At 44.9% G+C, this 22,873-nt stretch overlaps 1 protein-coding gene across 1 annotated transcript in view; it reads right to left on the minus strand.

Moving 5' to 3' along the window:
- The window catches only part of LOC139229975 (solute carrier family 28 member 3-like), a 249,072-nt gene that overhangs the window by 226,007 nt on the left and 192 nt on the right, over positions 1–22,873 (minus strand). Inside the window, exons 2-3 of the mRNA XM_070862064.1 lie at positions 22,204–22,393; positions 17,354–17,498 (exon numbers count right to left, since the gene is read on the minus strand). Of these exons, the coding sequence (XP_070718165.1) occupies positions 17,354–17,498; positions 22,204–22,393 (335 nt within the window). The remainder of the gene's footprint in view (positions 1–17,353; positions 17,499–22,203; positions 22,394–22,873) is intronic.

The raw sequence follows: 22,873 nt of genomic DNA on the forward strand, positions 1-22,873 counted from the left end.
CTGCTGACATCAGTCCCCATATGAGTGAATGATGTATGCCATGGAGCTGTAGGATATGTAATTCTGTCACCAGGTTGCTGAGATGTCCCCTTCTCTTTGTCTCTCAACTCCAGTTGGTCAGCAAATCCCAAAACTATAAGACAGCCTCCTGTACTGTGGTTAGGATCGCCAATGATGGTGATCCACCTGCGGTTTTCTCCCTTTCATTGTGGGTTCTCTTTTCCTGCAAGAAGGGAAAGAAGAGGTTGAGTGAGAGTGATGGAATGAATGTAAGGAATGGATGGGTTGCATCTTTAGAGGGAGACTATGATGGAGTGGGGTTAGAAAGCCAAGTAGGCCTCCTTGTGTATTGTTAATTGGTATAGAATCATGGGGTTCAAATTTCTCTAGGAGTTGCCCCGCATTTTTTGGAGCAAGTAGCTTCTTCTGGAGTAACTTAAAAATCGCAAATTTCCCCATTTAACTTGCTCCAGTGTAAGTCAGTTAATTAGTTTTTTTTTAAGTTTTGTCTTTTTTCTCCAAAAGGGAGCGTGACCAGCCACTTATGCCTGTTTTAGCCATAGAAGCAAATTTGGCCAGCTAAAAGTTACTCCAAACTAACTTAGGCCAGTGTATGTGGCCACTTTTGTGGGCACAGAAAAACCTTACTTACATTTAAGAAATCAGTGTAAGTAGCCAGAGATGGGGGGTGGGGGTCAGGGGGAGGTGAGTTGAGTTAGAGGATTCTAAAGCACTAAACACCTTCACAGCATCAGCACAACATCAAAACAACTTCAGCACATCTTCATGACATCATCAAAAATAAATGAAAGATAAATCAGCTACTGAAAATAGAGTAGTCCTGCCTTGCCAACTGCAGAACACACTTCGGCCAGAGCTAGGGGCGGCAGGCACACATGACTGTAGGGGTGAGGGATGTTTTTTTTTACAGTTGTTCCTAAATATTATGTGGTGATAATGGAACATGATTCAGTTTTAATGCAAAAAATCTTTTATTGGAAAGTTTACAATGCACTTCCACAACAAGAACAATAGCAAAGACAGGCTGCACCCATCTCTCACCCACATATTGGGGAATGTGCACTTCCTCATAGGGGCAGTGATGATGGTGGGGGGGGTGTTGGGGGCCCGGCTTGAGTCTCAACAGAGGCTGGTGTGGGGATTGCAGTCGGAGTGGCATTTGATTGTCAGGCCTGTGTGCCCTTATTGCAGCAGCTAGCTCATTCATGGCCTCTGCTGTCATTTGCACTCCCTTTGACATGCCCGCCCTCAGTTCCCATCTCAGTGCTGATATTTCTCCCAACAGTGTCGCAACCTCATCACGCACTCCACTGACGGTAAGGGCTTGGTCTCCTCACCCAATGACATAACCTGATGTACATCTGATGAAGGCTGCATCTCAGGAGAGAATGGTCGGCTTCTCCTTCCCCTCGCCATGGGTCTGCCTAGCGGCACCCCTCCAGTGCAAAGCGCAGGCTGGGACGGTGGGGCACTGGGTGTTCCAACCTGCATTCCTCCACCACCACTGGGAGCCACAACCTCGGAAGGTATGAAACCAAGGAATGTCGTGGCAGAGCTGATGGAGGTGTCTGGCAAAGTGAAGCCCTGTACCATGGACTGATCCATATCACGATCAGCATTCTCCCGTGAACACAGATCCATGGACCCCTCCTCCCCCCATCCATCTTGGTCTGGAACAGACGCAATTGGATCTTCTTGTTGATCTTCAGGACATTCAGGATTATCTTCTTGTTCTACAAAATACAACAGATCAGTCAAATGGTTAGCAGGAAAGGAGGGGGCACGATGGGTGGAATGAGTAGCCTCACACGTAGCAGGCCAGTCAGCAGGTTGATTTGAAGGGTCTCGATGCATTTTCATGATTGACCCTCACCCTCGCGTGTGGGCCCAGCTTGTACAGAGCTGATTCTTTTTCTGCAGGTGCGACTCAGCAAGGCAGCGACCCTCTGTTCCAGTGGTGATAGTTGGTGCAGATTTAGCGGTCCTCCTCCTGTTCTCTTCCTTTTGTTGTGAGCCAACTTCTTCGACAAAGATGAAAATATAATTTTTGCCACATGGTGAGCTTCTGATGGATGGGACATATACAAATGATCACAGTAACAATTGCAATTTCATTTAAAATTCAAGATAATACTCACACTCACTACTTGACCAACGTCCTGCCATTTCTTTTTACACTGGCTTCCAGTTCTTGCGGTATTCACCCCTGTAGAGAATTCTTCTGCTACTAGGTTCCAGTATCTCCTCATTTCTTTGGGTGGAACTCTTACTGATATCCAGCTCCTGCCATCTGTCCTCAATAACAGTGACTAGTTTCTCCACTTCCTCATGCAAGAAGTTCTTCGTTCTTGTTGCATGCTCTTGCGTCATTGGTGTATCGGATTAACAATCAGGTAATGTTGAAAAAACACAGTTCTCACCTTGCATGCACCTATGCAGCACTCCTTTCCATTCTCTCGGCCACACAAAAATCACCTTGCCTTCCATCAAGGGAATAATGGAGGCATGTGAAAAAGGAACGGCAGTAATCATGGGGGATTTTAACCTACATATCGATTGGTCAAATCAAATCGCACGGGGTAGCCATGAGGAGGAATTCATAGAATGCATACGGGATTGTTTCTTAGAACAGTATATTACAGAACCTACAAGGGAGCAAGCTATCTTAGATCTGTTCCTGTGTAATGAGACAGGAATAATAAACGATCTCCAAGTAAAAGATCCTCTCGGAATGAGTGATCACAGTATGGTTGAATTTGTAATACAGATTGAGGGTGAGGAAGTAGTGTCTCAAACGAGCGTACCATGCTTAAACAAAGGGGACTACAGTGTGATAAGGGCAGAGTTGGCTAAAGTAGACTGGAAACACAGACTAAACGGTGGCACAATTGAGGAACAGTGAAGGACTTTTAAGGAGCTCTTTCATAGTGCTCAACAAAAATATATTCCAGTGAAAAAGAAGGGCGGTAAGAGAAGAGATAACCAGCCGTGGATAACCAAGGAAATAAGGGAGAGTATCAAATTAAAAACCAATGCGTATAAGGTGGCCAAGATTAGTGGGAAACTAGAAGATTGGGAAAATTTTAAACGACAGCAAAGAATGACGAAGAAAGCAATAAAGAAAGGAAAGATAGATTACGAAAGTAAATTTGCGCAAAACATAAAAACAGATAGTAAAAGCTTTTACCGATATATAAAACGGAAAAGAGTGACTAAAGTAAATGTTGGTCCCTTAGAAGATGAGAAGGGGGATTTAATAATGAAAAATGTGGAAATGGCTGAGACCTTAAACAATTATTTTGCTTCGGTCTTCACAGTGGAAGACACAAAAACCATGCCAAAAATTGTTGGTCACGGGAATGTGGGAAGGGAGGACCTTGAGACAATCACTATCACTAGGGGGGTAGTGCTGGATAGGCTAATGGGACTCAAGGTAGATACGTCCCCTGGTCCAGATGAAATGCATCCCAGGGTATTAAAAGAGACGGCGGAAGTTATAGCAGATGCATTCGTTATAATCTACCAAAATTCTCTGGACTCTGGGGAGGTACCAGCGGATTAGAAAGCAGCTAATGTAACTCCTCTGTTTAAAAAGGGGGGCAGACAAAAGGCAGGTAACTATAGGCCGGTTAGTTTAACATCTGTAGTGGGGAAAATGCTTAAAGCTATCATTAAGGAAGAAATAGCGGGACATCTAGATAGGAATAGTGCAATCAAGCAGACGCAACATGGATTCATGAAGGGGAAATCATGTTTAACTAATTTACTGGAATTCTTTGAGGATATAACGAGCATGGTGGATAGGGGTGTACCGATGGATGTGGTGCATTTAGATTTCCAAAAGGCATTCGATAAGGTGCCACACAAAAGGTTACTGCAGAAGATAAAGGTACACGGAGTCAGAGGAAATGTATTAGCATGGATCGAGAATTGGCTGGCGAACAGAAAGCAGAGAGTCGGGATAAATGGTTCCTTTTCGGGTTGGAAATCGGTGGTTAGTGGTGTGCCACAGGGATCGGTGCTGGGACCACAACTGTTTACAATATACATAGATGACCTGGAAGAGGGGACAGAGTGTAGTGCAACAAAATTTGCAGATGACACAAAGATTAGTGGGAAAGCGGGTTGTGGAGAGGACACAGAGAGGCTGCAAAGAGATTTAGATTGGTTAAGCGAATGGGCTAAGGTTTGGCAGATGGAATACAATGTCGGAAAATGTGAGGTCATCCACCTTGGAAAAAAAAACTGTAAAAGGGAATATTATTTGAATGGGGAGAAATTACAACATGCTGCGGTGCAGAGGGACCTGGAGGTCCTTGTGCATGAAACTGAAACTCTTTTGAGTTGAAACTCTTTTGATCCCAAAAAGTTAGTTTGCAGGTGCAGCAGGTAATCAGAAAGGCGAATGGAATGTTGGCCTTCATTGCGAGAGGGATGGAGTACAAAAGCAGGGAGGTCCTGCTGCAACTATATAGGGTATTAGTGAGGCCGCACCTGGAGTACTGCATGCAGTTTTGGTCACCTTACTTAAGGAAGGATATACTGGCTTTGGAGGGGGTACAGAGACAATTCACTAGGCTGATTCCGGAGATGAGAGGGTTACCTTATGATGATAGACTGAGCAGAATGGGTCTTTACTCGTTGGAGTTCAGAAGGATGAGGGGTGATCTTATAGAAACATTTAAAATAATGAAAGGGATAGGCAAGATCGAGGCAGAGAGGTTGTTCCCACTGGTCGGGGAGACTAGAACTCGGGGGCACAGCCTCAAAATACGGGGCAGCCAATTTAAAACCGAGTTGAGAAGGAATTTCTTCTCCCAGAGGGTTGTGAATCTGTGGAATTCTCTGCCCAAGGAAGCAGTTGAGGCTAGCTCATTGAATGTATTCAAATCACAGATGGATAGATTTTTAACCAATAAGGGAATTAAGGGTTACGGGGAGCGGCGGGTAAGTGGAGCTGAGTCCACGGCCAGATCAGCCATGATCTTGTTGAATGGCGGAGCAGGCTCGAGGGGCTGGATGGCCTACTCCTGTTCCTAATTCTTATGTTCTTATGTTCGAATACGGCCCACTGCCAATGCTGCTGGTGCACTGAGGACGCTCTCCCTTTAAATGGCCGATTGCCAAGGTTCCTGGCCCAATGCGCATGTGCGCACGCTTCAATGTGCATTGCACATGCGCGCACGCACAAACGGACATGCCTCCCCCTGCCGGCACTCGAAGACACGCTAGGCCAAAGCCCCGCCCCCCCGCCAGCTGCACTGAGCAAGCGTGACCCAAGCTCCGCCCCCTGCAAGTTTCGCAGTGCCACGCCATGGGAACACAGGGATCCAGGAGCAGCCAAATTATCCCGGTAAGTTTTCGGCGCGTTTTTTCTACCACGAAGTCGGCGCACCAGGTCTAACTACGCCGCTGTAAGCGGCTGGGGAAATTTGGACCCATAGATTCATAGAAACTTACAGCATGGAAGGAGGCAATTTCGGCCCATCGTGTCCACGCTGGCCAACAAAGAGCTATCCAACCTAATCATACGTTCCAGTTCTTGGTGCGTAGCCCTGTAGGTTACAGCACTTCAAGTGCACATCCAAGTACTTTTTAAATGTGGTGAGGGTTTCTGCCTCTACCACCCTTTCAGGCAGTGAGTTCCAGACCTCCATCACCCTCTGGTTGAAGACATTTCCCCTCAATTCCCCTCTGAACTTTCTACCAGTTACTTTAAATCTATGCCACTCAGTTGTTAACCCCTCTGCTAAAGGAAATAGGTATGTCCTAACCACTCTATCTAGGCCCCTCATAATTTTATACACCTCAATAAGGTCTCTCCTCAGCCTCCTCAGTTCCAAAGAAAACAAACACAGCCTATCCAATCTTTCCTCAAAGCTAAAATTCTCCAGTCCAGGCAACATCCTCGTAAATCTCCTCTGTACCCTGTCTAGTGCAATCACATCTTTCCTGTAAAGTGGTGACCAGAATTGCATGCATTACTCTAGCTGTGGCCTAACTAGTGTTTTATGCAGTTCACGCATAACCTCCCTGCTCCTGTATTCTATGCCTTGGCTAAGAAATGCAAGTATTCCCTATGCCTTCTTAACCAACTTATCGATCTGGCCTGCGACCAGAGATCTGTGGCCATGCACTCCAAGGTCCCTTTGTTCCTCTACACTTCTCAGTGTCCTCCCATTTAATGTGTATTCTCTTGCCTGTTAGCCCTCCCCAAATGCATTACCTCACCCTTCTCCGGATTAAATTCCATGTGCCACTGTTCTGCCCACCTGACCAGCTCATTGATATCTTCCTGCAGTCTGTAGCTTTCTTTTTCATTTTCAACCACAGAGCCGATTTTAGTATCATCTGCAAACTTCTTAATCATACCCCCTACATTCAAGCCTAAGTCATTGATATATACCACAAAAAGCAAGGGACCTAGTACTGAGCCCTGTGAAACACCACTGGAAGCAGCCTTCCAGTCACAAAAACATCCATGAACCATTACCCCTTGCTTCCTACCTCTGAGCCAATTTTGGATCCAATTTGCCACTTTGCCCTGGATCCTATGGGCTTTTACTTTCATGACTCGTCTGCCATGTGGAACTTTATCAAAAGCCTTATGAAAATCCAAAAATACCACATCAAACGCAATACCCTCATTGACCCTCCATGTTACCTCTGCAAAAAATTCAATCAAGTTAGTCAGACACGACCTTCCCTTAACAAATCCATGCTGTCTGTCCTTGATTAATCCGTGTATTTCGAAATGAAAATTTAAACTGTCCCTCAGAATATTTTCCAATAGTTTTCCCACCACTTAGGTTAGGCTGACTGGCCTGATCAATCCCGTTCTCCCTTTTTTTGTACATGCTGTTTGTAGCCACAGATGGTGTCAATGTTGGAGGCCACTGAGCAGCACGCACAAGGTGCTGTTCTGGTATAAAAAGCCAGCCATTTTATGAGTCAGGCACTTTGGGCCATAATAAAGCAGGAACAAGGTTGTACCTTGTTCAGTTAAACAGTACACAGTTTGTATCTTTATTGCATACAAAACATTTTTAAACAAAGGTACCAAGTTAATAGTCCTCCAGCGTCACACCTGTAGCCAGAGAGAACATAAGAACATAAGAAATAGGAACAGGAGTAGGCCATACTGCCCCTCGAGCCTGCTCCGCCATTCAATAAGATCATGGCTGATCTGATCTTGGACTCAGCTCCTCTTCCCCACCCGCTCCCCATAACCCCTTACCGTTTAAGAAACTGTACTTCTGTCTTAAATTTATTCAATGTCCCAGCTTCCACAGCTCTCTGAGGCAGGAAATTCCACAGATTTACAACCCTCTCAGAGAAGAAATTTCTCCTCATCTTTGTTTTAAATGGGCGGCCCCTTATTCTAAGATCATGCCCTCTAGTTCTAGTCTCCCCCATCAGTGGAAACATCCTCTCTGCATCCACCTTATCAAGCCCCCTCATAATCTTATACGTTTCGATAAGGTCACCTCTCATTCTTCTGAATTCCAATGAGTAGAGGCCCAATCTACTCAACCTTTCCAATCCCCGGAATCTACCTAGTGAACCTTCTCTGAATTGCCTCCAAAGCAAGTATATTCTTTCGTAAATATGGAAACCAAAACTGCACGCAGTATTCCAGATGTGGCCTCACCAATACCTTATATAACTGGAGCAAGACTTCCCAGCTTTTATACTGCATCTCCTTTGCAATAAAGGCAAAGATACCATTGGCCTTCCTGATCACTTGCTGTACCTGCATACTATCCTTTTGTGTTTCATGCACAAGTACCCCCAGGTCCCGCTGTACTGCGGCACTTTGCAATCTTTCTCCATTTAAATAATAACTTGCTCGATTTTTTTCTGCCAAAATGCATGACCTCACACTTTCCGACATTATACTCCATTTGCCAAATTTTTGCCCCCTCACTTAGTCTGTCCATATCCTTTTGCAGGTTTTTTGTGTCCTCCTCACACATTGCTTTTCCTCCCATCTTTGTATCGTCAGCAAACTTGGCTACGTTATACACAGTCCCTTCTTCCAAGAGGATTGTAAAATTATGGTCAGAGCTCTGCTATTTCCTCTTTTGCTTCTCTTAACAGCCTGGGATACATTTTATCCGGGCCTGGGGATTTATCCATTTTCAAAGCTGCTACCCCTTAATTCTTCCTCTCTCACTATGTTTATTTTATCTAATATTTCACAGTCCTTCTCCCTGATTGCAATGTCTGTATTGCTCCTCTCTTTTGCGAAAACAAATGCAAAGTATTCATTAAGAACCATATCCACATCTTCCGACTCCACACACAGATTACCGTTGTGGTCTCCAATAGGCCCTAATCTGTCTTTAGTTATCTTGCTTTTAATGTATTTAAAAAACATCTTTGGGTTTTCCTTAATTTTACTTGCCAACATTTTTTCATGCTATCTCTTTGCTTTCCTAATTTCCTTTTTAATTTCATCCCTGCACTTTCAACACCCCTCTCGAGTTTCTGCAATATTTAGCCCTCGGTATTTGTAATAAGCCTGGTATTTTTTCTTTATCCTAGCCTGTATGTCCCTTGACATCCAGGGGGCTCTAGATTTGTTAGTCCCACCATTTTTCTTAAAGGGAACATACTTGCTCTGAGCCCTCAGGATCTCCTCCTTGAATGCTCTGTCACTGATTTACCTTCAAGTAGCTGTTTCCAGTCCACTTATGGCTAAATCACCTCTCAGCTTATCAAAATTGTCTTTTCCCCAATTGAGAACGTTTATTCCTGGTCTATCTTTGCCCTTTTCCATAAATAACCTAAATCTAACTAAATTATGATCACTAGCACCAAAATGCTCACCCACTGATACCCCTTCCACCTGCCCAATTTCATTCCCTAAAACTAAGTCCACAAATGCTCCCCTCCCTTGTTAGGCTGGTTACATACTGGTCTTCCTTGATTTTGAGGGACTTCCTATGATGATGATGACATACTGGCTAAAAATGTACTCCTGAATGCATTTTAGGAATTCTGCACCCTATATACCTTTCACACTAATTTTATCCCAGTTAATATTCAGGCAGTTGAAATCCCCTACTAGTACTGCCCTATAGTTTTTGCACTTCTCAGAAATTTGCCAACACATTTGTTCTTCTAGCTCCCTCTGACTGTTTGCGGGTCTATAGTACATTCCCAGCAGTGTGATAGTCTCTTTTTTGTTCTTTTTTATTCAACCCATATGGCCTCATTTGATGATCATTCCAACATATCATCCCTCAACACAGCTTTAATTGTTTCTTTAATCAATACTGTAACACCCCCTCCCTTTTTACCCCCTCTCTATCCCGTCTAAAAACCCTGTAACTAGGAATGTTGAGCTGCCATACCTGCCCTTCTTTCAGCCATGTCTCAGTAATAGCTATATCACACTCCCACGTGTCTTTCAGTGCTCTCAGTTCATCTGCCTTATTTCCTATACTCCTTGCACTGAAGTATATACCATTTAGCACTGCCAATCTTCCTTGTTGTCTATTTTCTAGCATTTGTTTCCTCGGTCTTCCAAATTCACTTTCTACTTTTTTGCTTTCCAATTCCAGCTATGCATCTATCTCTATTGGGAAGTTCCCATCCTTCTGCCAAGCTAGTTTAAACTCTCGTCAACAGTACTAGTCTGTTAAATAGAGGCATGGCAGGGCAGCTCAGTCTTGTGGAGTGCACATCCTGTGCCATGTGGGAAGCCTAGATGATCACATGTGCAGGAAAGTGTTATCAGCTAAAGCAACTCAAGCTCTGGGTTTTGGAGCCACTGCGGTGCATCCACAAGGCTGAGAACTTCATGGGTAGCGCATTTCTAGAGGTGGCTGCCCCGCAGCTTAAGAGTGTGCAGGCAGAGAGAAAATGGGTAACTGCCAGACAGAAGAGGAGAACCAGGCAGGAGTCCCCTGAGTGCATTTCACTCTCCAACCAGTATTCTGTTCTGAGTACCGGTGGGGGCGATGGTTCCCCTGGGGGGTGCAGCCAGAGCCAAGTCCATGGCACCTCAAGTGGCTCAGCTGCATGCGGGAGGAAGAAGAGTAGAAGAGCAATAGTGGTAGGGGATTCGATAGTTAGGGGAGCGGACAGGTGTTTTTGTGGCCACAGACGTGACTCCAGTATGGTATGTTGCCTCCCTGCTACCAGGGTCAAGGATGTCACCGAGCGGCTGCAGGGCATTTTGGGGAGGGTGAACTGCCTGAGGTCGTGGTCCATATCGGTACCAATGACATAGTTAGAAAGAGTGATGAGGTTCTGCAGGCAGATTTTAGGGAGCTTGGGGAAAGTTTACAAAGCAGGACCTCGAAAGTCATAATCTCTGGATTACTCCCGGTGCCATGTGCTCGTGAATACAGAAATAGGAGGATAGGACAGATGAATGCATGGCTGGAAGTATGGTGCAGGAGGGAGGGCTTTAGATTCCTGAGGCATTGGGACCATTTCTGGGGGAGGTGGGACCTGTACAAGCCGAACTGGTTGCACCTCAAGAAAGCCAGGACCAATATCCTCGCACAGGTTGTTGTCCACGCTTCCCACATGGCACAGGCTTGCACTCCACGGGACTGAGCTGCCCTGCCATGCATCTATTTAATAGTCTAAAAACTAATCCAGCAGCAATAAACTTAAAACTTCACAAAAAACACTCACCAGCTACTCACCAATCAGCACTTTCCCTTGTGCCAACGTCACTTTTTCTAGTCTGACGGCACTCTTTCAAATTCTGCCTCTGTTGAATTGCTCCCACTCTGCTCCTGCTCAGATCTCGCCCAGGTCCGCTGCCTCCTCCGGTCTGGGGCCTGCACGCCACGCTCCTTTTATCGCCACTCCCACTCTCGCTCTGCTCCCGCTCAGATCTCACCCAGGTCCACTGTCTCCTCTGGTCTAGGGCCTGCACTCCACACTTCTTTTATCGTCGCTCCCACTCTCGCTCTCGCTCTGCTCCCGCTCAGATCTCACCAAGGTCTGCTGCCTCCTCCTTTAGATGAGGCCGACTGAGGGGTGACTAATCAGATAGAGATGTGAGTATATAGATAGATAGAGGGGAGGGTGGACATGTAAGGTATGTTGGTGAGAGTTCGAATGTGCAGGTTTGGGAAGGCAGAGTGATGGGGATGTGATGAGAGGTGCAGCAGGATGAAGTTGAGTGTGACTTTGTACTCGCCTTTCCTGATCTAATGAGATCACTGAAACATTTGCGGCACTGCACCCAGCTCCTCCTCACAAGTTTACCTCCTCTGTTATTTGGAGCCAAGCTTTTTTTGGTCTCCTGGGAGATCTCTTCCGCCCATGAGAAGGGAAGCGGGCCTCCCTGCTTGCTCTAACTCCCTCCACAGCATATGGAGGGAGTCATCGAAAAACCTGGGTACAGCCCTCTGACTTTGTGCAAAGATCTAAAATCATGCATGGTACTAAAATCGGCTGTGTGGTTGATAATGAAGAAGAAAGCTATAAACTGCAGGAAGATATCAATCAACTGGTGAGGTGGGCAGAACAGTGGCAAATGGAATTTAATCCGGAGAAGTATGAAGTAATGCATTTGGGGGCGGGGGGAGGGGGCTAACAAGGAAAGGGAATACACATTAAATGGTAAGACACTGAGAAGTGTAGAGGAACAAAGGGACCTTGGAGTGCATGTCCACAGATCCCTGAAGGTAGCAGGCCAGGTAGATAAGGTGGTTAAGAAAGCATATCGAATGCTTGCCTTTATTAGCCGAGGCATAGAATACAAGAGCAGGGAGGTTATGCTTGAACGGTATAAAACACTAGTTAGGCCACAGCTAGAGTACTGCGTGCAGTTCTGCAGGAAGGATGTGATTGCACTGGAAAGGGTAGAGGAGATTTATGAGGATGTTGCTGGGAGTGGAGAATCTTAGCTATGAGAACAGACTGGATAGGCTGTGTTGTTTTCTTTGGAACAGAGGAGGCTGAGCGGAGAACTCATTGAGTTTTATAAAATTATGAGGGACTTAGATATAGTGGATAGAAAGGGCCTATTTCACTTAGCAGAGGGGTCCACAACCAGGAGGCATAAATTTAAAGTAATTGGTAGAAGGTTTAGAGGGGATTTGAGGGGAAATTTCTTCATCCAGAGGGTTGTGGTGGTCTGGAACTCACGGCTTGAAAGAGTGGTAGAGGCAGAAACCCTCACCATATTTAAAAAGTACTTGGATGTGCACTTGAAGTGCTGTAACCTACAAGGCTACGGACCTGAAGCTGGAAAGTGGGATTCAGCTGGATAGCCCCAGCATGGATACGATGGGCCGAAATTGCTTCCTTCCATGCTGTAAATTTCTATTTCTCAATTTCTATCTCTGGAAATGTTTGCAACACTCTAATGGTGCAGTGTACTGCCTGCACACTCCTAGATGAACCTTCAAATGCAATGTGGCCATGGCTACTTTAAATAACTTGGCTGAAAACATGTCATCAATGACATCATCAGACCCGCACCATTTAAGAGGGCCGGAAACTCGCAGGGCGTCCTTAATAGCCCCCATCAACGCAAAGTCGATTTCTGGAGTGGGATGGAATCAACAATGGGCTCGCAACCCACCATGGTAACTGCCCAGGTAAAAAAAATTCCGGCCAAAGCATCTAGAAAATATTATAACTTTTGAACCCATCGTGCCACATGACATGCCATTTTGAGTTTTGATTATATTTAGCAGTAATCTTCGGCTATTGCACTTTCCCCTTCAGCTGGCCATTGAGTCTATTACTTGCCTTGACAGTTTATGACTTCTTCATCGTGTTTTTTCCGAGCCAGGTACACTTTACTGAACACGCCGTGACTAAAGGGTTTGCTGACAGCGAAGTTCTTAATGCTGGGGGCTGTGGTACCTTTAACACCTTCATATCCCTGTACAAGCCAGCAATACAAACACTGCTTTTACTCGGAGCCTTCATATTCCAATTCAAACCGAGAGATCATTTCCTTCCAATTCCAATGGAACACATGGACTGTGCCACTTGAACACTGATACAAGCCTTGCAACCAGCCGCACATTTACTTTTCAAAATGGTTTTGAAAGTTCCGCTTGGGTCCTTCACCAAGTGCTTAATTCCCAACAGGCGACTTGGTCACTTAACAAGATGTCAAACTGGAATAATATCTAACATTAATATCATCCATTTCAAGAATTATGTTTTTGTTTTGTTTTTGTACTAGCTTTCAAACTGACTTTTTAAAAAAATCTCTTTAATCCGTGCGTTTTGACAAATGTGAGCAGGCACTGATGAAGCTGCATTAATGGGTCCTGGAAGCATGGTGCAATCACAGCCTGGAGCTGTGCCACAGGTTGTAATAGATTTATATAATTATGTATTTATTCTTTAATGCTGCTAAAGGGTTTGTCCAGCGTTCGGAGTCATTTGTAATAAATTTGGCCTTGAGCTTTTACATCTGGATAGAAAACTGCACAAATCGGTGTATTTTTTTTCTCGTGCATGCGCAAATCGCTGTATTTTCCCCCTTCCAAATAAACGTGAGATTTAGACGTTCCATCGTGAGATCGCGAGTGAAGCTTTATTTCACTCCAACATCGTGTCTCGCATGGTCAATCATGGGCATGGAAACCTGCTGTTGATTACCACATACTGCCCACACTCAGTTGATGAATCAGTATTCTTCTATGTTGACCACTTGGAGAAGCACTGAAGGTAGCAAGGACATAGAATGTACTTCAGGCAGGAGACTTCAATATCTATCACCATGAGTGGCTTGATAGTACCAAGCTGGCCGAGTCCTGAAGGGCATAGCTGCCAGACCAAACTTGCAGCAGGCAATGAGAGAACTAACACGAGGGAATAACCTTAGTGATCTTGTCCTCACCAATCTACCGGTCGCAGTTGCATTTCCTCATGACAACACTGGTAGAAATTACCACTGCATAGTCCTTGTGGAGATCTAGTCCAGGCTTCACACTGAGGACACGTTCCATCGTGTCATGTGGCACTATCACTGTGCTAAGTGGATAAATTAACAGCTCTAGCAGCTTAAAACTAGTCATCCATGAGGCACTGTGAGCCATCTACAACAGAAGAATTGTATACCACACAATCTGTAACCGCATGGCCTAGCATTCTTTCAATCCGCCATCATTATCAGGCCAGGTGACCAATCGTGGCTCAATGAAGAATGTAGAAAAACATGCCAGGAGCAGCATCAGACATAGCTGAAAATGGGGTGCCAACCTCATAGTGCTACAACACAGGATGACATGCTAAGCAGCAAAATCAGCATGTTATAGACAGAGCTAAGTGATCCCACAACAGATCACGTCAAACACCTGCAACCCTGCACATCTAGTCATGAATGGTGGTGGACAATTGAGCAACTAATAGGTAGGGGAGGCTCCATGAACATCCCCATCCTCAGTAATGGTGGGGACCAACATGTGAGTGCAAAGGACAAAGCTGAAGGGTTTGCCACCATCTTCAGCCAGAAATGCCAAGTGGATGATCCTTCTCGGCCTCCTTCTGAGATCCCCATCATCACAGATGTCAGTCTTCAGCTAATTTGATTCGTTTATCGCGACATCAAGAAATGGCTAAGTGCACTGGACCCAGCAAAAGTTATGGGCCACGACAATATCCAGCTGTAGTGAAGACCTTTGAACCAGATCTAGTCACACCCTTGGCTAATCTGTGCTAGTACAACTACAACAATGGTATTTACCATTTAATGTGGAAAATTGCCCAGTTATGTTCAGTCCCCAAAAAGTAAAATTCCAACTCGGCCATAGCACCCTTTCAGCCTATTCACAATCATCAACAAAGTGATGGAAGGAGTCATCATCAGTGCAATCAAGTGGCACTTGCTTACCAATAACTTGCTCACCAATGCTCAGTTTGGGTTCTGTCAGAACCACTCGGCTCCAGACCTCATTACAGCCTCGGTCCAAATGTGGACACAAGAGCTGAATTCCAGAGGTAAGGTGAGAGTGACTGCCTTTGATATTTGACCGAGTGTGACATCAAGAAGCTCTAGTAAAATTGAAGTCAATGGGAATCAGCGGGAAAACTCTCCACTGGCTGGTGTCATACCTAGCACAAAGGAGATAGTTGTGATTGTTGGAGGTCAATCATTTAGCCCCAGGACATTGCTGCAGGAGTTCCATCTCCAACAAGAGAGAGTCCATACACTGCCCCTTAACATTCAATGGCATTACCTTCGCCAAATCTCCCAACATCAACATCCTGGAGTGGGGTGGGGTGGGGGGGTCACCATTGACCAGAAACTTAACTGGACCAGCCACATAAATGCTATGGTTACAAGAGCCAGACAGAGGCTGGATATTCTGCGGCGAGTGTCTCACCTCCTGACTCCTCAAAGCCTTTCCACCATCTACAAGGCACAAGTCAGGAGTGTGATGGAATACTTCCAGTTTTCTGGATGAGTGCAGCTCCAATAACACTCAAGAAGCTCAACACAATTCAGGACAAAGCAACCGCTTGATCGGCACCCCATCCACCACCTTAAACATTCACTCCCTCCACCACCAGTGCACCACTGCAGTGTATAGCATTTACAAGATGCACTACAGCAATTCGCCAAGGCTACTTCGACAGCACCTCCCAAACCCGCACGTTCTCCCACCTAGAACAACAAGGGCAGCAGCTGCATGGAAACACCATCACCTGCAAGTTCCCCTTCAAGTTACATACCATACTGACTTGGAAATATACTGCCATTCCTTCATCGTCACTGGGTCAAACTCCTGAAACTCCCTCCCTAACAGCACTGTGGGAGTACCTTTACCACACAGACTGCAGCGGTTCAAGAAGGTGGTTCATCACCACCTTCTCAAGGGCAATTAGGGATGGGCAATAAATGCTGGCCTTGCCACCAACGCCCACATCCCAGGAAAGAATTTTTAAAACTAAGACCGCCTATTTCCACCTCCATAACATCGCTTGCCTCCGCCCCTGCCTCAGCTCATCTGCTGCTGATCCCTCATCCGTGTATTTGTTACCTCTAGATTTGACTATTCCAACGCACTCCTGGCCGGCCTCCCACACTACCTAAACTTGAGGTCATCCAAAACTTGGCTGACCATGTCCTAACTCGCAGCAAGTCCGGTTCACTCATCACTATATTGGCTCCCAGTTAAGTAACGCCTCAATTTAAATTAACCTTGTTTTCAAATCCTTCCATGGCCTCACCACCCCCCCATCTCCAATCTCCTTCAGCCCCACAAACCGAGATATCTGCACTCCTCGAACTCTGCCCTCTTGAGCAGCCCTGATTATAATCGCTCAATTATTGGTGGCCGTGCCTTCAGTTGCCTAAGCCCTAAGCTCTGGAATTCCCTCCCTAAACCTCTCCGCCTCTCCATCTCTCTTCCTCCTTTAAGATACTCCTTCAGAACTACCTCTTTGACCAAACTTTTCATCATCTGCCCTAATTTCTCCATTTGTGGCTCGGTATCAAAAAATGTTGTTTTATAACACTTCTGTGAAGCGCCTTGGGACATTTTACTCCATTAAAGGCATTATATAAATAAAAGTTGTTGTTCTTTACAATCATATATCTTGTATATTATAGCACCAAATCAAACTGACACCTGATGGTACTTGCGTGCTGATTCAGTCATGATGGGATGTAGGCTAGGCACTGGGGTCTCACTTTGAACTCTTCAAAATGTTAACAACTGCATGTTTTTTCTCCAGCGCAGATTTTTGCTCAATTAATTTCAAATGAAAATTGCAAGGGTTCTACAACAGCCAAGTTATCAGCCAGGTGGCAAAGTTAAATATTACCCCAAGTGACTGGTATTAACACTGGGTGGAAAATATGTTTCAGTTCCCAGCACTAACATCCCTCATTTTGATTAAACTGCAAAACTTCACCATTTTTAATGGTTGAATTTGAAACTTTCATATTTTTTAACAAAACTCACGAACCAGAAGACACAGATTTAAGGTAATTGGCAAAAGAACAAAAGGCGACGTAAGGAAAAATGTTTTTACGCAGCGAGTGGTTAAGATCTGGAATGCACTGCCTGAAAGGGTGATGGAGGCATACTCAATTTTATCTTTTAAAAGGGAGTTGGATAAGTATCTGAAGGAAAAAAATTTGCAGGGCTACAGGGAAAGGGCAGGGGAGTGGGACTAGCTGAGAGTCGGCACGGGCTCGACGGGCCAAATGGCCGTCTTCCGTGCTGTAACCATTCTATTCTATTCACTACACAGGTTAACCTGATTTGGACAAACATGACCAAAATAAAGAACAGAACTAAAAGGTATAATTAAAGACTATTTGTTAAAACTACTTTCTATTTACTTGGTAGGAATGAAAATAATGGAGACAATGTACTGGCTTTACCTTTCCTGGATATCTGGAGAAGATGAACATGAGCAAAATATACACCATGAGTCCGAAAAAGGAAATGATCTGGTTGATGCCTTGCTTGGCTGTGTCCAGTGCAAGCCAAAGTATAACAAATACAAGTATGGCCAAATGCAGTGCTCTAAGGTAAAAGAAAGTATAACAGTTTGACAAAGTCTTAGTTTAGTCAACTAAATTACATTGTAGGGAATCGAAAATCTGCAGCTATTTTTGCAAAACATCGTCATAACTGGCATCACCTCCAAGTTCCTTTCCAAGTAATACACCATTCTGACTTGGACATTTTTCACTGTTCCTTTATCATCACATGGTCAAAATCCAGGAATTCCTTACCGAACGCGGGGGGGGGAAGGGAATGGAGCCGTTCCAGACGGCTGGCGGGAAAGAGAGAAGGCTGCAGGAAGCCTCAGAAATTGAGGAGCCATTTCCCGACGGCAAAAGGGGGAGGTCATCGGGAAACGGCTGCCTCAACTTTCTGAGGCTTCCATCAGCCTTCTCACTGCTACAAGAATGTTCAAAAACTTATCAGCTACAAAGAACTACAAAGAACTACAAAAATGGCCGAGTGCCAATGTTTTTACACACTGAGCATGCGGGAACGCTCCAACGCGCACGTGCAGCGTTGCCGGCAGGAAAAAAATAATTTAAATAGTACCCGCCCCCTCTCACTTACAAAATCGGCGCGAGTGTAGGCTCCGCCCACCTGGGCGCCGCGCCAAGCAGACAAGGAGCTGCAGAACGCTCCAGAATCGCTCGTTTTTTTTCCTGCGCCGTTTTAGGTGCGAAAAACGGGCGCCCAGCTTGGAGGGGCGCCCGTTTTTTATCATGTGGAAACTTGGGCCCATAGAAACATAGAAAATAGGTGCAGGAGTAGGCCATTCGGCTCTTCGAGTATGCACCGCCATTCAATGAGTTCATGGCTGAACATGCAACTTTAGTACCCCATTCCTACTTTCTTGCCATACCCCTTGATTCCCCCCAGTAGTAAGGACTACATCTAACTCCTTTTTGAATATATTTAGTGAATTGGCCTCAACAACTTTCTGTGGTAGAGAATTCCACAGGTTCACCACTCTCGAGATGAAGAAGTTTCTCCTCATCTCGGTCCTAAGTGGCTTACCCCTTATCCTTAGACTGTGACCCCTGGTTCTGGACTTCCCCAACATTGGGAACATTCTTCCTGTATCTAACCTGTCTAAACCCATCAGAATTTTAAACGTTTCAATGAGATCTCCTCTCATTCTTCTGAATTCTAGTGAATACAAGCCCAGTTGATCCAGTCTTTCTTGATATGTCAGTTCCGCCATCCCGGGAATCAGTCTGGTGAACCTTCGCTGCACTCCCTCAATAGCAAGAATGTCCTTCCACAAGTTAGGAAACCAAAACTGTACACAATACTCCAGGTGTGGCCTCACCAAGGCCCTGTACAACTGTAGTAACACCTCCCTGCCCCTGTACTCAAATCCCCTTGCTATGAAGGCCAACAATCGATTTGCTTTCTTAACCGCCTGGTTTACCTGCATGCCAACCTTCAATGGCTGATGTACCATGACACCCAGGTCTCGTTGCACTTCCCCTTTTCCTAATCTGTCACCATTCAGATAATAGTCTATCTCTCTGTTTTTACCATCAAAGTGGATAACCTCACATTTATCCACATTATACTTCATCTGCCATGCATTTGCCCACTCACCTAACCTATCCAAGTCACTTTGCAGCCTCAAAGCATCCTCCTCGCAGCTCACACTGCCACCCAACTTAGTGTCATCCGCAAATTTGGAGATACTACATTTAATCCCTCGTCTAAATCATTAATGTACAGTGTAAACAGCTTGGGCCCCAGCACAGAACCTTGCAGTACCCCACTAGTCACTGCCTGCCATTCTGAAAAGTACCCATTTACTCCTACTCTTTGCTTCCTGTCTGACAACCAGTTCTCAATCCACGTCAGCACACTACCCCTAATCCCATGTGCTTTAACTTTGCACATTAATCTCTTGTGTCGGTCCTTGTCGAAAGCCTTCTGAAAGTCCAAATACACCACATCAACTGGTTCTCCCTTGTCCACTCTACTGGAAACATCCTCAAAAAATTCCAGAAGATTTGTCAAGCATGATTTCCCTTTCACAAATCCATGCTGGCTTGGACCTATCATGTCACCTCTTTCCAAATGCGCTGCTATGACATCCTTAATAATTGATTCCATCATTTTACCCACTACCGATGTCAGGCTGACCGGTCTATAATTCCCTGTTTACTCTCTCCCTCCTTTTTTAAAAAGTGGGGTTACATTGGCTACCCTCCACTCGATAGGAACTGATCCAGAGTCTATGGAATGTTGGAAAATGACTGTCAATGCATCCGCTATTTCCAAGGCCACCTCCTTAAGTACTCTGGGACGCAGACCATCAGGCCCTGGGGATTTATCGGCCTTCAATCCCATCAATTTCCCCAACACAATTTCCCGACTAATAAGGGTTTCCCTCAGTTCCTCCTTCTTACTAGACCCTATGACCCCTTTTATATCCGGAAGGTTGTTTGTGTCTTCCTTAGTGAATACCGAACCAAAGTACTTGTTCAATTGGTCTGCCATTTCTTTGTTCCCCGTTATGACTTCCCCTGATTCTGACTGCAGGGGACCTACGTTTGTCTTTACTAACCTTTTTCTCTTTATATATCTATAGAAGCTTTTGCAGTCCGTTTTAATGTTCCCTTCAAGCTTCCTCTCGTACTCTATTTTCCCTGCCCTAATCAAAACCTTTGTCCTCCTCTGCTGAGTTCTAAATTTCTCCCAGTCCCCGGGTTCGCTGCTATTTCTGGCCAATTTTTATGCCACTTCCTTGGCTTTAGTACTATCCCTGATTTCCCTTGATAGCCACGGTTGAGCCACCTTCCCTTTTTTATTTTTAAGCCAGACAGGGATGTACAATTGTTGTAGTTCATCCATGCGGTCTCTAAATGTCTGCCATTGCCCATCCACTGCCAACCCCTTAAGTATCATTCGCCAATCTATCCTTGCCAATTCAGGCCTCATACCTTCAAAGTTACCCTTCTTTAAGTTCTGGACCATGGTCTCTGAATTAACTGTTTCATTCTCCATCTTAATGTAGAATTCCACCATATTATGGTCACTCTTCCCCAAGGGGCCTCGCACAACGAGATTACTAATTAATCCTCTCTCATTACACAACACCCAGTCCAAGATGGCCTCCCCCCTAGTTGGTTCCTTGACATATTGGTCCAGAAAACCATCCCTTATGCACTCCAGGAAATCCTCCTCCACCGTATTGCTTCCAGTTTGGTTAGCCCAATCTATATGCATATTAAAGTCACCCATGATAACTGCTGCACCTTTATTGCATGCACCCCTAATTTCCTGTTTGATGCCCTCCCCAATATCACTACTACTGTTTGGAGGTCTGTACAAAACTCCCACTAACATTTTTTGCCCTTTAGTGTTCTGCAGCTCTACCCATATAGATTCCATATCATCCAAGCTAATGTCCTTCCTAAATATTGCATTAATCTCCTCTTTAACCAGCAATACTACCCCACCTCCTTTTCCTTTTATTCTATCCTTCCTGAATGTTGAATACCCTTGGATGTTGAGTTCCCAGCCCTGATCATTCTGGAGCCACGTCTCTGTAATCCCAATCACATCATATCTGTTAACATCTATTTGCACAGTTAATTCATCCACCTTATTACGGATACTCATTGCATTAAGACACAAAGCCTTCAGGCTTGTTTTTTTAACACCCTTTGTCCTTTTAGAATTATGATGTAGTGTGGCCTTTTTTGTTTCTTGCTTTTGTTTACTCGGCCTTCCACTATTGCTTTTTACCTTTCTACCATCTGTTTCTGACTCCATATTACTTCGCCCTGTCTTGCTGCATAGGTTCCCATTCCCCTGCCATATTAGTTTAAACACTCCCGAACTGCATTAGCAAATGTTACCCCTACGACATCAGTTCCAGTCCTGCCCAAGTGCAGACCGTCCCTTTTGTACAGGTCCCACTTCCCCCAGAACTGGTTCCAATGTCCCAGGAATTTGAATCCCTCCCTCTTGCACCACTGCTCAAGCCACGTATTTATTCTAACTATCCTGCTCCCTCTACTCTGATTAGCATGTGGCACTCGTAGCAATCCAGAGATTACTACCTTTGAGGTCCTACTTTTTAATTTAACTCCTAGCTCCCTAAATTCAGCCTGTAGGACCTCTTCCCGCTTCTTACCTATATCATTGGTACCTACATGTACCACGACAACTGGTTGTTCACCCTCCTTCTCCAGAATGCTCTGCAGCCGCTCCGAGACATCCTTGACCCTTGCACCAGGGAGGCAACATACCGTCCTGGAGTCTCGGTTGCGGCCGCAGAAACTCCTATCTATTCCCCTTACAATAGAGTCCCCTATCACTATATAGCTCTTGGATACATAGGCGTAAATGCCAAGATTGCGCCTGTGGATGCTCGCCATCACTGATCCAACCAGAAATTGCGAGGTCAGCAAGAAGACACTCACTGGTATAGGGTCTCTATGAGGCGCATCTCCAGTGTCTGCCAGACAAATACAACTGGAAAATCTCGCACCTGCCCGTTACTGAGAAGAGGTGTCTAAATCCCCCCTTCAGAGATCCCACAAAGACCCTGGGAATATTTGATGCAGATATAGGGTGCTTAAGTAAAAAAAAACATTGCACTACTGTCACATTCAGATTGATGGGCACAAAATTACACTATATTATATAAAACTTGGAAGTATGTTGAGTTGATAAGGATTTCTAGACCAATTCTAGGACTTGTAAAAATGCATGCTTTACTCACAATTTGGTAAAAGAATTGTGCCTTTTGAAGACTTGGCCATGTGAAGCAAAGAACTCAACAAATGTGTCTTCATACTTTTCCATGAGCATATCCCAAAAGTAAAAAAAAATGGCAAGCAAGGTTAGCACAAGTAGTGCAAGGGCTCTTTTGAAGTTTAAAATACACGCTGCGATCACCATGCAAAAGTAGCCTGCAAAAGAAATAAAATACTGATTCAATTTATGTATACATCTCTATCATGGAATCAAGTCCAGAAACTTGAGCACATGATCTGGGCTGACATTTCAGTGTAATACTGAGGCATTGTTGCAGTGTTGGAAGTTCTGACTTTTGGATGAGACATTAAACTGTCTGCCATCTCAGGTAGACATAAAAGATCCCTTTGCACTTTTCAAAAAAGAACATTCAAAGGGAGCTCTCCCGGTGTCCTGGCCGACATTTATCCCTCAACCAATATCATCAAAACAGACTATCTCATCATTTATCTCGTTGCTGTTTGTGGGACCTTACTGTCTGTAAATTGGCTGCTGTATTTCCCTACATCATCTATCTTCATAGGTGATCCCTCGTATCAAGGACGACTTGCTTCTACGCCAAAAGGGATGTGTTCACATTTCAATGAAAGACCTAGTATTTCCCTGCATTACAACAGTGACTACACTTCAAAAGT

The sequence above is a fragment of the Pristiophorus japonicus genome, chromosome 1 (assembly GCF_044704955.1).
Source record: "Pristiophorus japonicus isolate sPriJap1 chromosome 1, sPriJap1.hap1, whole genome shotgun sequence".
In the NCBI taxonomy this organism is placed as follows: Eukaryota; Metazoa; Chordata; class Chondrichthyes; family Pristiophoridae; genus Pristiophorus; species Pristiophorus japonicus.